The following is a 16406-nucleotide window of genomic DNA, read 5'->3' as shown; positions in this document are numbered from 1 at the left end:
GAAAAGGGTGAAGAAGCCTCTAGAAGAGACTTTGGCCTCCCCAAGAACCTCCCATAGTGGAATGGGGGGAGTGTGAGGAGGGCGCACCGGCTGAGCGGATAGGGGCAGCCCGGAGCCAGCCAGGCAGTTTTATTGAAATATTTTTAAATAATTTGCACGTGTTAGTCTCGTGTATCAGCAATGCTGTGTCTGGTTCAGTGATTCCCACGGGAGAGCAAGCCCAGGGGTTGAATAGGAAATGTTCTGTCTCTCAAGTCCATGCTGAGGTTCTCCTGTACAGGGAGAAGGGTGGGTCAGCCCATCTGGGGCTGGCACTGTCCAGCATCTGTGCTCTGTCCTCACAGGGCGTCCCGAAGGCCAAAGTTGGAGGCCTGAGACGATAGGCCCCACTGCTAAGAGCGTGCCCCAGGCAGCTGCAGGCTGGGTGTGGGTGGCTTGGCATGGTGCCCACGGTGGCAGAGGAGACTGCCCGCCTCACAGTTCAGATTGCGGTAGCGGGCAACAGCTGGTGTGGGGCGGGGGCACATGGACAAGAAGCCAAAACTGAAGGGGCCAAGGCAGCAGCCAGGGCAGGGCAGCCCCTCGTCAGACTCCCGGGGAGCTGAAGGGGGCGGTGAGGGTTCTGTCCGCTCCAGGGCTGCCGCCCGGGGCAGGCTATGCTGGGCCCGGTTCCAGGACTCCCCAGCCCAGGCTTGTGGGGAGTTCACCACCACAGCTGGGGGGTTGTTGTTAAGGGGAGGTCCTGATCTAGGGGACCAGGGCTGGGAGGCCGAGGAACAAGTGCTGATGAAGTTGTCTGTGGCCACGGCCAGGGGCAGCTTGGGAGCTGGTCCTGGGGGTTCTGGCTCAGGGCTACTGCCCTCACACTCCATTCTTTCTTCGGCCGAGGTGCCCACAGCGGGAGGGCCAGGACCTGGCAGTGCTGTCTCCATACGTCGGGGGAGCTCAGGGGATGATGGCAGCGAGCGGCAGCGGCGGGCTGGTGTCCCAGGCTGGACCAGGGTCTCTGGAGTGGTCACCAGGGGCAGCTGGGTGGAGGGCAGTGGTGATGGTGGCACAAGGGGCAGGGGGGCGACTGGCTTGCTGGGTGTGTCCAGGAGCTTGATCTTGCCACCCCTGAGGTCTTCCCGTAGTGAGAAGGGGTTGACTCGAGTCAGACTGTCTGCCCAGTTGGGGGGTGATTCTGGTGATGGGGGCAGGAAGAGGTCGGACCGGCTTCGGGAGAGCCGGGGGTCTGGCCTGGGAAGCGTGGCAGAGGGACCCCCTCTTGGAACAGAGCCTACAGACAGAAAAGTCTGTGATCACTGTTCTCGGCACTGATCATAGCTCCTTGAGGGCCTCATTATTCACCAGGAGGCTGGGGGGACTAGAGCTTAGAAAAGGGAGTCCCAAAGGGTGCTCTGGAAAGGGGAGATGTCACCTCCAGCCCCTTTTTACCTCTTCTTTCCTTCTTCCTCTCCCTCAGGCTCTAGAATTAGGAAACGGTCTTCTTTCACCCACCCCCACCCCCAGCCTTCTCAACTAATAAATATGCTTAGTCTCCCCCAGATGATTCCCTGAGTTCTGAGGAGGAAAGAGGCAAAAGGACTTCAGCTGGGTCAGGTCATGCTCACTTACCCTGACTGTGTGTCAGGGGAGCCCTGGGGAGGGGTGCTGGCTCAGGCAGCTGCTCCAGGATCCACTCCAGGTGCTGGGTGATTTCGGTGAAGGGAGCACGAGTGCTAGGTTCCATCTGATAGGTAGAGACAGGGGCAGCTTCACTCAGTGCTCCCAAAGAGGGTCCCTGAGTTTTCCTCCCATCAGCTGGGACAGGACAGCCTTGTCAGCTGATGGATGGGGGCGGAGGGCAGTGAGGGAGAGGGAGCTCTTACACTGCAGCAGTGGATGGCCAGGAGCAGGAAAGGCAGTGGGCAGTCATCCCCTACAAGGGTCCGGAAAGCAGGCACATCCAGGCCAAAGTCCTGCGGGGACAGAGAGGAGGGGCCTCCAAGTCAGCTTTCCTTGGGTTCTCCTTCTGCCCCCTAATCAGGACCTGAACCTCCAGGGAGCCCTCCTTGGTTACGAGCTGCCCAGTCTGGAGTTCCTCCTTTCAAACCCGGAGACATCATTCACCTCAGTACGCGGTAGGTAATCAGGATCCGCTGGTACTCGCGCAATGAGCTCACAGAGGACGATCCCAAAAGCGAAGACATCGGCCTGGGGGTAAGAGTAAATGTCAGGGGGAGAAATTGACAGTTTTCATGTCAGAATTTTGTCAGAATATGTCAGAATTCAGAGGGGAGGCTTGACAGTTTTCATGTGTTGGAGGGGTGCCTTGAGGGGCAAGGGGGATCTTGAGGGTCTCGTGAATATCTGGTAGGGTTGTTGAGGAACTTGGGATGGGGCCTTGTAAGTATTTCAAGGGTCTCTGGAAGGCCTTGGGGGTCTGAAGGGTCGATGTCTTACCTTCTCATCATACAGCTCACCCCGCAACACCTCTGGAGCCATCCAGTACGGAGAACCCACTACAGCCAATGGCTCCTTCCTTGCCCCTTCCCTGTAGGAGCAGGGGCAGAGTGGTCAGAAACATCCCACTCAGACCCCCCCCCCCGGAAACAAAAGGGCATGAGGTCAGCCCCCTCCCCACTCCAAGGGAAGTGTCCCTGGGGGCTTCACTTAGATAGGGGCTTCCTGGGAGGTTTGGGGGGACAGGGGCATTCACCTCACCTATACACAGGAATCTTTTCAGCCAGGCCGAAGTCACCCACAACAGCTGTGAAGCCTCGGTCGTCCCGTCGGATCAGACAGTTCTGACATACACATATAGCATCCCCACACATCCATCACGTTCTGCTCCCTGATCTCCTAATACACACTGCAAAGCCCTGTCACTCCCGAGTCACCCCAACCCTTTCTATCTCCCAGTCCTCCCATGCACCCCAATTTGCAACATCATCCATCGCTCCAAACACAGCATGGTACTCACTTCCTCAGGGCACTCCCCTTCACCCCAGACCCCCATTCTCCAATGCCTTGCTACTCCAACATCCTACATCCATGGGCTAGTTACAACCTAATAGTCTCAAGTCCCCTTTCATGCCTCCACCCACCTGGCCAGCCTACCTTGGATGTGAGGTCTCGGTGGAATACCCCTTTGGCATGCAGGTACCGCAGGCCACGGGCGATGTCCAGAGCCAGGCGGAGCCTGACAGGCCAGGATAGGGGTTCGGGGGAGCTGAGCAGCTGTTCTAGGGTTCCCCCATTCATATACTGTGGCATAGGGGGAGGAGAAGGGGAATGAATGTCAAGGTTTCAGTCTGTAGTTTCCGTCTCTCACTTATAAGCCAGGGGACACTCAGGAGGATTGCAAAGGTGAGAAGAGTGAGTCCAATGCTCTAGGATCCCCCATTCATATTCTAGGGCTGTCCTGTCCAATAAATGTGCAACTATTTAAATTATTAATTTTAAATAAAATTAAGCATTCAGTTTCTCAGTCACACTAGCCACATTTCCAGGGCTCCTTAGCCACATGTGGCTAGTGGCTACCACAGGTATATAGAACATTTTCATCACTGCAGAAAGTTCTATTGGACAGCACTGCTCTAGAGAACACAGAGGATGGGACCAGCTGAGGCCTTTTATTTGTGGTTTGCCCAAAGGGAAGTTCAGGGAAGCCTCCCCGGGAGAAGGTCCTGCTGCTTCTCATTATTCCTCTGCAGATGCACTGGGCTGCTGACTCTCTCTCCCCTTGTTTGGGGGGGGGGCTTCCTGGCACATCCTCACCTCTGTAAGAGCGTGCAGCTGCCCCTGGTGCACACAGACCCCCATGAACCTGGAAGAGGATGGGGAAGATAGGAGGGCAGGCTGTGAGAGCCCCAGTCCCTCCACAGTTCCCACTTTTCCGGCGGGATCTTTCCCCTTCCCCCAGCAAGCTTCCCAGCAAGCGGCTGGGGCCCGCTCACCTTAGGATGTTGGGGTGCCGAAGCCGGTTCATCAGCTGCACCTCCCGTAGCGTGTTTCCCCGGTTACTGGGGAGCCTGTTCATTTTCAGCACCATGACTTGCCCGGACTGTCGGTGCCGAACCTGGGGGCGGCAGAGGCCGGCGAGTCCCAGGCGGGTCGCCCCAGTCCGGCCTCAGTTCCAGCCTCCCGTCTAAGGCTCGGTCCCGCCCCTCTGCCCTCTCTGCCGGTCCTACCTTGTAGACCTCAGAGAAGAAGCCGGCCCCGATCTTCTCGGCGCAGTGGAAATCGTCCACGCGCGCCAAGCTGGACACGGCGCTGCGGAGGGCCCGGTAGGAGGAGGGGCGGCCCCGGCCCGGGCCTCCGCCCGCGCCCCCCGGCCCCGGGGGCCCCTCCCCCGGCGCCTCTCCCGGCCCGGGCCCAGGGCCCCGCAGTGGGGGGCCTTCCCCGGCCATGGCCGGGCCCCCAGCCCGGGCCTGCCTCACATGGCAGGGTCCCCGGGGCCCGGGCAGGCCCCACTAGCCATGGGCGCGGGCCCAGCCCGATCGGGCGCCGGGACTCCGCTCCCGCCCCGGAGAATGGAAGGTCCGCCGGAGGTCCTGGGCCCGCCCCCGCCGCGCCGGCTCGCTGGGCCCGGCGGACGCCGCGCCGCTCCTCTCTGCGCACGGCCTGGGCCTGGGCCTGGCCTGGGCCGGGCGGCGGCGGTGGCGCTCCGGGCGGCGGCGGGCAGGCGGGCTGGCTCCCGCAGGCGGAGGCGGGCGGGCGGGCGGCGGCTCTGCGCTTCGCCGCTGGGGCTCAGGCTCCGCGGCCTGCTGGGGGCGGGGCTGGGCCGGGCCTCCGCTTAACTCCTTCGAGCCGGGCCTCGGGGCAGCGCCACGCCCCCCAGGTGCGCACCCCGCGACCGGTGGCCGCGACGCGAGCGGGGCTGGGGCGTCGGGGTCAAGTAAGTTCAGGCTCGAGCGGAATAACTGACTGGAACGGTGGGCTGCTTGTGCGTACGCGCAGCTCGGATGTCTCTGGCCGTCCTCAGGACGCTGTCGGCTGAGGGCCGGGCTCAGGGAGCCGCCCGCTGTCTCCGCTCCACCGACCAGCGGGGCAGAACAGTAGCCCCGCAGGCCCAGCCACAGTCGGCGGCCGCCCAGCAACCTGCCCGCCGCCCCGGCCCCGCCGGCCCATTCCCGGTCTCCGCCCTACTCCTGAAACCTCTGGACCCCCGACACCTTCCACGTTCGCGGGCGGCCGTGACGCCCCGGGGCTGCGGTGAGCCCTTGGCCGGCCCAGCCCCGGCGTGGCCCCGACTCCTCCTCACTCCATCCCGCTTCCCTCGAATAAAGGTCGCATTCCAGTGCCTCCGCCCAGTGACCGCCCGCCTGGACCTTCCTCTCGCTCTTTCTTCCAAACGACCCCCTCTCTCCAAAGAGAAGCCTCCTCCTGCAGGGAAGCCCCTCCTTCCGCGAGATCCTACCCTCGGCAAGACCCCGCCCCTCCAGGAGCCCTTCCCCTCGGAGACCCCTCCCCTGAGAGGGGCCTTTCCCCAGTAAGACACTGCCACCGTCAGTGTGTGCCAGAACCCTGAGTTCTACACCCCTCCTCCGTGTGTTTCTCCTACGCAGTGAGACCCCTCGTGTGGGAGTGACTCCTTCTGTCATTGTGACCCCTCCCCTCAACGTGACTCCTCCCCTCAGTGTGGCCCAGCCGTTATCAGTGTGACCCTCTCAGCAGGTTCCGCCCTCCTTCACGTAGGAATCCGGTCTGCCTCCTCAGGCCGGAGGAGGAGCTGCAGGCGGCCTCTTGAAGTCGGCGCGCGGCCCCGAAAGCGCAAGCGCTGCCGCGGGACCCTGCGCACTCACCGTACCCGAGGCTTCCGGTTCTCCGCTGGGCCCTCCCCCAGTCGTCGGCGAAATAGCCAGTCATCGCCAGGGGTGGGGGACGTGGCTGTGTGCTGGCGGGCGGCTCCGGGGAGAGCGGCTGTGGGCGTTGCTGAGCGGCGTGCCACCTAGCGGCCGGACGGAGGGCGGCGGCAGTGGAGGCTGCGGGCCTCGGGAGCGAGATAGGCTGCGACAGAGGTGGAGGCAGCGAGGCCGAGTTCTCTTCAGCACTTTTAAAGCGCTGTATTTCTGTTTCTGTGGTGAGCTAAAAAGAAGATTCACACCAGCGCAGTCCGCATCCGTGCGGGTGACGCCTTCTACCATTCCTGTCCCACGTTTGTGAGAGGTGGAGCCAAGTGCGACTTAACTGTCAGGGGCTAACGAGACCAGAAGAAAGGCGCCTTCAGTTATAAACGATGCTGTGGGGCCGGGAAAGGCCGCGGGCTGCCTCGGTGCGCCGGACGAGGGAGGGCTTCGCGCCAGTTGGGAGACAGAGGCCGGAGAGGCACAGTTCTTCCGGAGCCGGGGCGACGGGCCGGGCTCGGAACAACCCGCGCCCGCGCCGTGGCGCCCCGGCCGTCCTTCCGGAGGCAGCTGGGTCTCAGCAAAACAAGCTGGCTCGTCACGTTAAGTTAATGTTAACATCTACAGCTATTTGATTTGTGAATTCGCTTTCTACAGTTTTATATAAACTTGATATAAACGCTGGGAGTTTATGCCTCATGTTGTTTAAGTAATATCATAATAGGTAATTTAATCGACACGTATCTGACCCAACTTTGAGAATTGCTGTACTAGTTGGTGATGGTAACTCTAAGCAGAGGAGCCGGGTTCCTGTTTTAGAAAGATCGCTGCGGTGGTTGTATGGAGGCAGGGAGACTGTGGAGGAGAGAGGCTCTGACAGTGCTTCAGTGGGGAGAGGATGAGGGACTGAACTAGAATAGGGATAATAGGGAAGGCGAGGAGGAAGCGTTCAACTAGCGTGGGAAAACTTGCTAATTGATTAGTATCCAAAGTCAGACAGCCCCGTGGAGAGAAAGAGCATCGGCTAGGATAATTTTTAAGTTTTTAGTTGACTGGGTGATATCAACTGAGGTAAAGAATCCAGAAGGAGGAAAGTTTGGGTGGGAAAAGATAGATGATTGCCATAAGCAAAGGGTGATGGTAAAGGAAACTATGAAGGTGGATGCCATCATCCCGCGTATGGCGTATAGGGGGAGCAATAGGCCAACAATGGAATCCTGGGAAACACCAACGTTAAAGGGTAGGTGGATGAAAAGATGTCCATGAAGGAGACTGAGAAGAAACAAGCTGAAAGATAGGAAGAGAATCTAGAGAGTCTGGTGCTATGGAATCCTAGGAATGGAGAGTCTAGGAAAAGTGGAATAATGATCAGCGTTAAATAGTGCAGAGGGGTCTGCTAAGATAAGTTTTAAGTGTTCACTGAGTTAGGCTATTAGAAGATCCTTTCGCTGCTGTTTTTCAAATTTTTTATGATGGAAAATGTCAAACATGAAAAAAAAAAAAACGACAGAACAATAAACCCTTATTTACTTTGGGTGAGTAAGACCATTTTGTTGGAGACTCATTGTGCAAAATCACTTACTCATGCCTCAGTTGTATTGTTGCCATAAGTGACCCTGCCAAGATGAAAGTACCTTCTGTGCCAGTGATTCTCCAGTGATCAGTTCATGGCCAATCTTGTTTCATCTGCTCTCTCCCTGCACTGTGATTTGATGCATATTTCTGACATTATATCATTTCATCAATAAATATTTTAGTATGTTATCTCTAAAAGATGAGGATTCTTTTTTAAAACAAAATCACAGTACCATTAAAGAAGAATTCTTTTGTATCACCAAGTATCCAGTTGTTTACATTTTCCCCATTGTCTTATAAATGTTTATTTTTAATTTTTATTATTATTATTTTTAAATTTTATTTATTTATTTTTTCCCCCAAAGCCCCAGTAGATAGTTGTATGTCATAGCTGCACATCCTTCTAGTTGCTTTATGTGGGACACGGCCTCAGCGTGGCCAGAGAAGCGGTGCGTCAGTGTGCGCCCGGGATCCGAACCCAGGCCGCCAGCAGCGGAGCACATGCGCTTAACCGCTAAGCCACGGGGCCTGTCCGTAAATGTTTAGTTTTAAAAAATTGTTTATTTGACTTAAATCTAAATAAGATCCATACTTTGCAGCTGATATATCTCTTAAACGTTTTTAAATCTTTAAGACCATGCTCCATCTTTTATCCTTTACTATTTTTTTTGGAAGAAACCAGGTCATGTGTCCTGTAGAGTTTCTCAAAGTCTGAATTTTGCTGAGCTGCTTCTGGTGTAATTTAGCATGGTCCTCATCTCCTGTGTTTCCTGTAAATTGGTTAGAGACTTAATCAGATTTAGATTTGATTATTTTGGCACAACTGGTTCATAGGTGGTTCTAATACTTCTATCAGGAGGTATAGAGTGGTGATCTTTTTGTGATGTTAGTAACTGATGATGATCATTGTTTGGACTAGAGTTTTTCAAAACACTGGGCACTATTGGCATTTTGCACCAGATAATTCTTTATTGTAGGGGCTGTCCTGTGAATTGTTGGATGTTTAGCAGCGTCCCTTGTCTCTACCCACTGGATATCAATAACGACTCCTTCCAGTGTGACAACCAGAATGTCTCTAGACATTGCCAATTGTACCTGTGAGGGGTCAAAATTGTCCCTGATTGAGAACCACTGGTCTAGATTCATTAATATAGCAGTTGGAAAAATAATATTCTCATTCTATCATTCCTTCTTTGTTTATTAGGTAGAATACTTCTACAAAGAGAAACTTGTCCACATTAACTATTTGTTACCCAGAGAGGGTACATTTTATGTAGGAAAGGCAAGAAAAATGCTTGCTTTTTTCACTTTTATTTTACTGGCTTTCAAAGTAATGAGTTGGTTCCCTACCATCCTCCAAAGTTGACCAGTGAGTTTTAGTACCATTATGAACTCAGATTTTAACACATATATGATGTGTCTCAATTGTTGCCAGTTACTATCAGTTTTGACATTTAACTTGTCTTACTTTGGCCTGTGGGAACTTATTCAAGTTAGCTCCTGAGTCCCTTTGACACAACTTTTAAGGTTTCTTGCTATTTGATATGATAAAATGTTCCAGGCTCATTTTGTCCATTCCTAGACTAGAGTGGGTATCAGCTATTTTTTCCAGTGATTCATGGTCTCTTTTAGTTGGAAATGGTATTTAGATACCACAATCTGGGTGCTAGGGATATAGGGTTATTTGATCTTAGGAAGAGCAGTTAAATGAATATAGTCTATTACCTATTCTCAAAACAGTCCGCTCCAGCATCTCTTTATTATAAAAAATTTCAAACATGCAGAAAAGTTGAAGGAATGCACAGTGAACACCTGTATACCCTCACCTTGATTTAACAGTTGTTAAAATTTTGTTGTGTTTGCTCTCTCTCTCTCTAATGTGGTATGGTATTGTATGGTATGATATGATAGGATAGGATATAATATAATTTTTATTAGCACAATTTTTTAAATTTATTTATTTTTATTGATGTTTTAATAGTTTTTAACATTGTGAAATTTTGGGTTATACATTTTTGTTTGTCCATCACCATATATATGTCTCCCTTCACCCCTTGTGCCCTCCCCCCACCCGCATTGCTCCTGGTAACCACAAGACAGTTTTCTCTGTCCATGTGTTGGTTTATATTCCACATATGAGTGAGATCATACAGTGTTTGTCTTTCTCTTTCTGGCTTACTTCACTTAACATAATACCCTCCAGGCCCATCCATGTTGTTGCAAATGGGATGATTTTGTCTTTTTTTATGGCTGAGTAGTATTCCATTGTATATACATACCACATCTTCTTGATCCAGTCGTCAGTCGAGGGACACTTAGGTTGCTTCCACTTCTTGGCTATAGTGAATAATGCTGCAATGAACATAGGGGTGCATAAGCATCTTTGGATTATTGATTTCAGGTGCGTTGGATAGATTCCCAGTAGTAGGATGGCTGGATCATAGGGCATCTCTATTTTTAATTCTTTGAGGAATCTCCATACCATTTTCCATAGAGGCTGCACCAGTTTGCATTCCTGCCAGCTGTGTATGAGGGTTCCTGTTTCTCCACATCCTCTCCAACATTTGTTGTTTTTTGTCTTGGTGATTATCGCCATTCTAACAGGCGTGAGGTGATGTCTTAGTGTTGTTTTTATTTGCATTTCCCTGATGATTAGTGATGTTGAACATCTTTTCATGTGCCTATTGGCCATCTGTATATCTTCTTTGGAGAAGTGTCTGTTCATTTCCTCTGCACATTTTTTGATCGGGTTGTTTGTTTTATTGTTGTTCAGTTGTGTGAGTTCTTTATATATTATGGAGATCAACCCCTTGTCAGATGTATGTTTTGCAAATATTCTCTCCCAGCTGGTTGGTTGTCTGTTCATCTTGATTCTGGTTTCGTTTGTCTTGTAGAAGCTCTTTAATCTGATAAAGTCCCACTTGTTTATTTTTTCTTTAGTTTCCCTAGTCTGGGTAGGCATGTCATCTGAAAAGATTCCTTTATGACCAATGTCAAATAGTGTGTTGTCTATATTTTCTTCTATGAGTTTTATAGTTTCAGGTCTCACCTTCAGGTCTTTGATCCATTTTGAGTTAAATTTTGTGAATGGCGATAGCAGATGGTGCACTTTCATTCTTTTGCGTGTGGCTGTCCAGTTTTCCCAACACCGTTTATTGAAGAGACTTTCCTTTCTCCATTGTATGTTCTTACCTCCTTTGTCGAAAATTAGCTGTCCGTATATGTGTGGTTTTATTTCTGGGCTTTCAATTCTGTTCCATTGATCTGTGTGTCTGTTTTTGTACCAGTACCATGCTGTTTATTTATTTATTTATTTATTTATTTATTTATTGATGTTTTAATGGTTTCTAACATTGTGAAATTTTGGGTTGTACATTTTTGTTTGTCCATCACCCCATATATGACTCCCTTCACCCCTTGTGCCCACCCCCCACCCCCACTGCCCAGGTAACCACAGTCCAGTTTTCTCTGTCCATGTGTTGGTTTATATTCCACATATGAGTGAGATCATACAGTGTTTGTCTTTCTCTTTCTGGCTTATTTCACTTAACATAATACGCTTCAGACCCATCCATGTTGTTGCAAATGGGACGATTTTGTCTTTTTTTATGGCTGAGTAGTATTCCATTGTATATATATACCACAATTTCTTAATCCAGTCGTCAATCGAGGGACACTTAGGTTGCTTCCACTTCTTGGGTATGGTGAATAATGCTGCAATGAACATAGGGGTGCATAAGCCTCTTTGGATTGTTGATTTCAGGTGCGTTGGATAGATTCCCAGTAGTGGGATGGCTGGATCATAGAGCATCTCTATTTTTAATTCTTTGAGGAATCTCCATACCGTTTTCCATAGAGGCTGCACCAATTTGCATTCCCACCAGCTGTGTATGAGGGTTCCTGTTTCTCCACATCCTCTCCAACATTTGTTGTTTTTTGTCTTGGTGATTATAGCCATTCTAACGGGCATGAGGTGGTATCTTAGTGTTGTTTTGATTTGCATTTCCCTGATGATTAGTGATGTTGAGCATCTTTTCATGTGCCTATTGGCCATCTGTATATCTTCCTTGGAGAAGTGTCTGTTCATTTCCTCTGCCCATTTTTTGATCGGGTTGTTTGTTTTTTTGTTGTTCAATTGTGTGAGTTCTTTATATATTATGGAGATCAACCCCTTGTCAGATGTATGTTTTGCAAATATTCTCTCCCAGCTGGTTGGTTGTTTGTTCATCTTGATTCTGGTTTCATTTGTCTTATAAAAGCTCTTTAATGTGATAAAGTCCCACTTGTTTATTTGTTCTTTAGTTTCCCTAGTCTGGGTAGGCATGTCATCCGAAAAGATTCCTTTAAAACCAATGTCAAATAGTGTGTTGCCTATATTTTCTTCTATGAGTTTTATAGTTTCAGGTCTCACCTTCAGGTCTTTGATCCATTTGGAGTTAATTTTTGTGAATGGCGATAGCACATGGTCCACTTTCATTCTTTTGCATGTGGCTGTCCAGTTTTCCCAACACCGTTTATTGAAGAGACTTTCCTTTCTCCATTGTATGTTCTTAGCTCCTTTGTCGAAAATTAGCTGTCCGTATATGTGTGGTTTTATTTCTGGGCTTTCAATTCTGTTCCATTGATCTGTGTGTCTGTTTTTGTACCAGTACCATGCTGTTTTGATTACTATTGCTTTGTAGTATGTTTTGAAGTCAGGGATTGTGATGCCTCCTGCTTTGTTCTTTTTTCTTGGGATTGCTTTAGCTATTTGGGGTCTTTCTTTTGTTGCCCCATATGAATTTTAGTATTCTTTTTTCTATTTCCGTGAAGAATGTCATTGGGATTCTAATTGGGATTGCATTGAATCTGTAGATTGCTTTAGGTAATATAGACATTTTAACTATGTTTATTCTTCCAATCCATGTGCATGGGATGTCTTTCCATTTCTTTATGTCATCATGGATTTCTTTCAATAATGTCTTGTAGTTTTCATTGTATAGGTCTTTCACCTCCTTGGTAAGATTTATTCCTAGATGGTTTATTCTTTTTGATGCAGTTGTAAATGTGTTGTGAGAGGTTCGGGGATTCGATCGGAGACGTAAAAGACACTTTCCACTCCAAACACATGGACCGAAGGTATATTTTATTATATAGAGGTATATAGAGGATAGTAAAGGTGACAGTCTGCAAACAGATCCAAATAGGTCAAATATTAAGAGGGAAAAAACATCAGCCCGACTGGAAAGGGAAAACACCCACATCGGCTGAAGAGAAATGACACAAATCAACCGGAAAGAGAAACACCAGGTTGACCAAAAAGAGAACACATCAAATCAATTACTTCATATCAAATCAATTGCTTCACATCAAATCAGTTACTCACAACATCCACGCCCCACTGCCGGGAGAGCTCTGTCAATCGACGCGGCTGGGCAAGGATCACACGTCCTGGGCAAGGCGTCCCTTCCACAGGTGGAACTCTCACCGGGTCTCAGTTTCCAGCAGTTTTTATACCATGAGTAATTTTCAGAGTAAGCAATTACAGAGTTTGCAGAGCAAGCATTTAGTGTTCCCATGCACAAAATGGTTATCAGTGGCGTACGTGCACTGAGCCCCCTGGCTAACGTCCCAGCCCAGTAGTTGTGTACGTGCATTGTTCTCTTTGGTTATCGTCCCAGCCCGGCACAGATGGCCAGTCCATCCCGTGCTACGACGCTCCAAGAGCCTTTAAATGTTACAACTTGCAACTCCCTCCGTGAGAGAAGGGCCAGTTCCCACCACACAGAAAGCAGCTTTGTATTTCTTTTTGTGCTGGTGGCTGTAGGTCAATGGAGCGGCCAAACATGGCTGCACTCATGTCAAGACAAAATGGTATTATCTTTTTGAGCTCTCTTTCTGTTAGTTCGTTATTAGCATACAGAAATGCAATTGATTTTTGTAGATTGATTTTGTACCCTGCGACTTTGCTGTAGTTGTTGATTATTTCTAATAGTTTTCCAATGGATTCTTTAGGGTTTTCTATATATAGTATCATGTCATCTGCAAATAGTGAGAGTTTCACTTCTTCGTTACCTATTTGGATTCCTTTTATTCCTTTTTCTTGCCTAATTGCTCTGGCCAAAACCTCCAGTACTATGTTGAATAGGAGTGGTGAGAGTGGGCAGCCCTGCCTCGTTCCTGTTCTTAGAGGAATGGCTTTCAGTCTTTCCCCATTGAGTATGATGTTGGCTTTGGGTTTATCATAAATAGCCTTTATTACGTTGAGGTACTTTCCTTCTATTCCCATTTTGTTGCGAGTTTTTATCATAAATGGATGTTGTATCTTGTCAAATGCCTTCTCTGCGTCTATTGAGATGACCATGTGTTTTTTTTTCTTTGTTTTGTTGATGTCGTGTATCACGTTGATTGATTTGAGGATGCTGAACCATCCCTGTGTCCCTGGTATAAATCCCACTTGATCATGGTGTATGATCTTTTTAATATATTGCTGTATTCAGTTTGCCAATACTTTGTTGAGGATTTTTGCATCTATGTTCATCAGCGATATTGGCCTGTAATTTTCCTGCTTTGTAGTGTCTTTGTCTGGCTTTGGTATCAGGGTGATGTTGGCCTCGTAGAATGATTTAGGAAGTATTCCATCTTCCTCTATTTTTTGGAATAGTTTGAGAAGGATGGGTATTAAATCTTCTTTGAATGTTTGGTAAAATTCACTGGAGAAGCCATCTGGTCCTGGACTTTTATTTTTTGGGAAGTTTTTGATTACTATTTCAATCTCTTTACTTATGATTGGTCTATTCAGATTCTCCATTTCTTCTTGGTTCAGTTTTGGGAGGTTGTATGAGTCTTAAGAATTTATCCGTTTCTTCTAGATTGTCCAATTTGTTGGCATATAATTTCTCATAGTGTTCTCTTATAATCCTCTGTATTTCCGTGGTATCCGTTGTAATTTCTCCTCTTTCATTTCTAATTTTATTTATTTGAGCCTTTTCTCTTCTTTTCTTAGTGAGCCTGGCTAAGGGTTTGTCGATTTTGTTTATCTTCTGAAAGAACCAACTCTTTGTTTCATTAATCCTTTCTACTGTTTTTTTGGTCTCAATTTTATTTATTTCTGCTCTGATTTTTATTATTTCTCTCCTTCTGCTGACTTTGGGCTTTGTTTGTTCTTCTTTTTCTAGTTCTGTTAGGTGTAATTTGAGATTGCTTATTTGGGCTTTTTCTTGTTTGTTAAGGTGGGCTTGTATCGCTATGAGTTTCCTTCTCAAGACTGCTTTTGCTGCATCCCATATGGTTTGGTATGGCATATTTTCATTTTCGTTTGTTTCCAGATAGTTTTTGATTTCTCCTTTAATTTCATCAATGATCCATTGGTTGTTCAGTAGCATGTTGTTTAATCTCCACATTTTTGTCACTTTCCCTGTTTTTTTTTCGTGGTTGATTTCCAGTTTCATAGCATTAGGGTCTGAAAAGATGCTTGTTATGATTTCAATCTTCTTAAATTTATTGAGGCTTGCTTTGTTTCCCAACTTATGGTCTATCCTTGAGAATGTTCCATGCGCACTTGAGAAGAATGTGTAGTCAGCTGTTTTTGGATGGAGTGCTCTGTATATGTCTATTAGGTCCATCTCGTCCACTTTTTCATTTAAGCCGACTATTTCTTTATTGACTTTTTGTCTGGATGATCTATCCATTGATGTAAGTGGGGTATTAAGATCCCCTACTATTATTGTATTGTTGTTAATGTCTCCTTTTAGGTTTGTTAATAGTTGCTTTATGTACATTGGTGCTCCTATGTTGGGTGCATATATATTTAAAAGTGATATGTCTTCTTGCTGGAGTGTCCCTTTTATCATTATATATTGCCCTTCTTTGTCTCTCTTAACCTGTTTTTTCTTGAAGTCAACTTTGTCTGATATGAGTATGGCAACACCTGCTTTCTTTTGTTTGCCATTAGCTTGGAGTATTGTCTTCTATCCTTTCACTCTGAGCCTGTGCTTGTCTTTAGAGCTGAGATGTGTTTCCTGGAGGCAGCATATTGTTGGGTCTTGCTTTTTAATCCATCCTGCCACTCTGTATCTTTTGATTGGAGAGTTCAATCCATTTACATTTAGGGTAATTATTATTATTATTTTTAATTTTATTTATTTATTTATTTTTCCCCCAAAGCCCCAGTAGATAGTTGTATGTCATAGCTGCACGTCCTTCTAGTTGCTGTATGTGGGACACGGCCTCAGCATGGCTGGAGAAGCGGTGCGTCGGTGCGCACCCAGGATCCGAACCCGGGCCGCCAGCAGCGGAGCGCGCACCCTTAACCGCTAAGCCATGGGGCCGGCCCTAGGGTAATTATTGATACATGAGGGCTTAATGTTGCTGTTTTGTCACTTATTTTTCAGTTCTTTTGCATTTCCGTTGTTTCTTGTCCCATTTGTTTCGGACTGCCAATTCAGTTTGGTCGTTCTGTCTTATGACTCTTCTAGTTTTCTCTTTGTTTATCATATGTGATTTTGTTTTGATTATTTGTTTAGTGGTTACCTTGAGGTTTGTGTAAAAAATCTTGTGTATGAGATAGTCCATTATCTGATGGCCTTCTATTTCCTTATACTAAGTCAATTCAATCACTTTCCTCTTCCCCTTCTAAGTCATTCTTGTTATACCTTATTCTATCTTGTGTTGTGGCTGTGTGTTTACAGTGATTAGGTTAAATTTATTTTTGGTGAATTCTTTCCTTTAATCTTTGATTTTGGTATTTAAGTGGTTGCTAACCTATTCTGGTAAAGATCTACTATTTTTCTGAGTTTGTCTACCTATTTTTCTCCTTGCTCTAAGCTTTGTATTCCCTTTCTCTTCTTTTTTTCAAGCCTGAGGGCCTTATTGAGTATTTCTTGTAGTGGGGGTCTCATGGCCATGAACTCCCTTAGCTTTTGTTTATCTGGGAAAGTTATTATTTCTTCATCATATTTGAAGGATATTTTTGCTGGATAGAGTATTCTTGGCTGAAAGTTTTTGTCTTTCAGTATTTTG

The 16406-nt window shown here is 47.7% G+C and overlaps 1 protein-coding gene across 1 annotated transcript; it reads right to left on the bottom strand.

The window, feature by feature from the left end:
* Window positions 1-99: 99 nt before the first annotated feature.
* Window positions 100-4566, bottom strand: TESK1 (testis associated actin remodelling kinase 1). The gene is made up of 10 exons (XM_058523462.1): window positions 4176-4566; window positions 3942-4063; window positions 3763-3811; window positions 3103-3249; window positions 2707-2789; window positions 2446-2536; window positions 2113-2196; window positions 1872-1961; window positions 1618-1732; window positions 100-1279 (listed from the first exon to the last, which is right to left on the bottom strand). The coding sequence occupies exons 1-10, from the start codon at window positions 4392-4394 to the stop codon at window positions 393-395; spliced, it is 1887 nt and encodes a 628-aa protein (XP_058379445.1). The 5' UTR covers window positions 4395-4566; the 3' UTR covers window positions 100-392.
* Window positions 4567-16406: the final 11840 nt, after the last annotated feature.

The sequence above is a fragment of the Diceros bicornis genome, chromosome 28, assembly GCF_020826845.1.
Source record: "Diceros bicornis minor isolate mBicDic1 chromosome 28, mDicBic1.mat.cur, whole genome shotgun sequence".
In the NCBI taxonomy this organism is placed as follows: Eukaryota; Metazoa; Chordata; class Mammalia; order Perissodactyla; family Rhinocerotidae; genus Diceros; species Diceros bicornis.
Note: the sequence above shows the minus strand (reverse complement) of the source record. Positions and strands in the feature narration are given on the sequence as shown.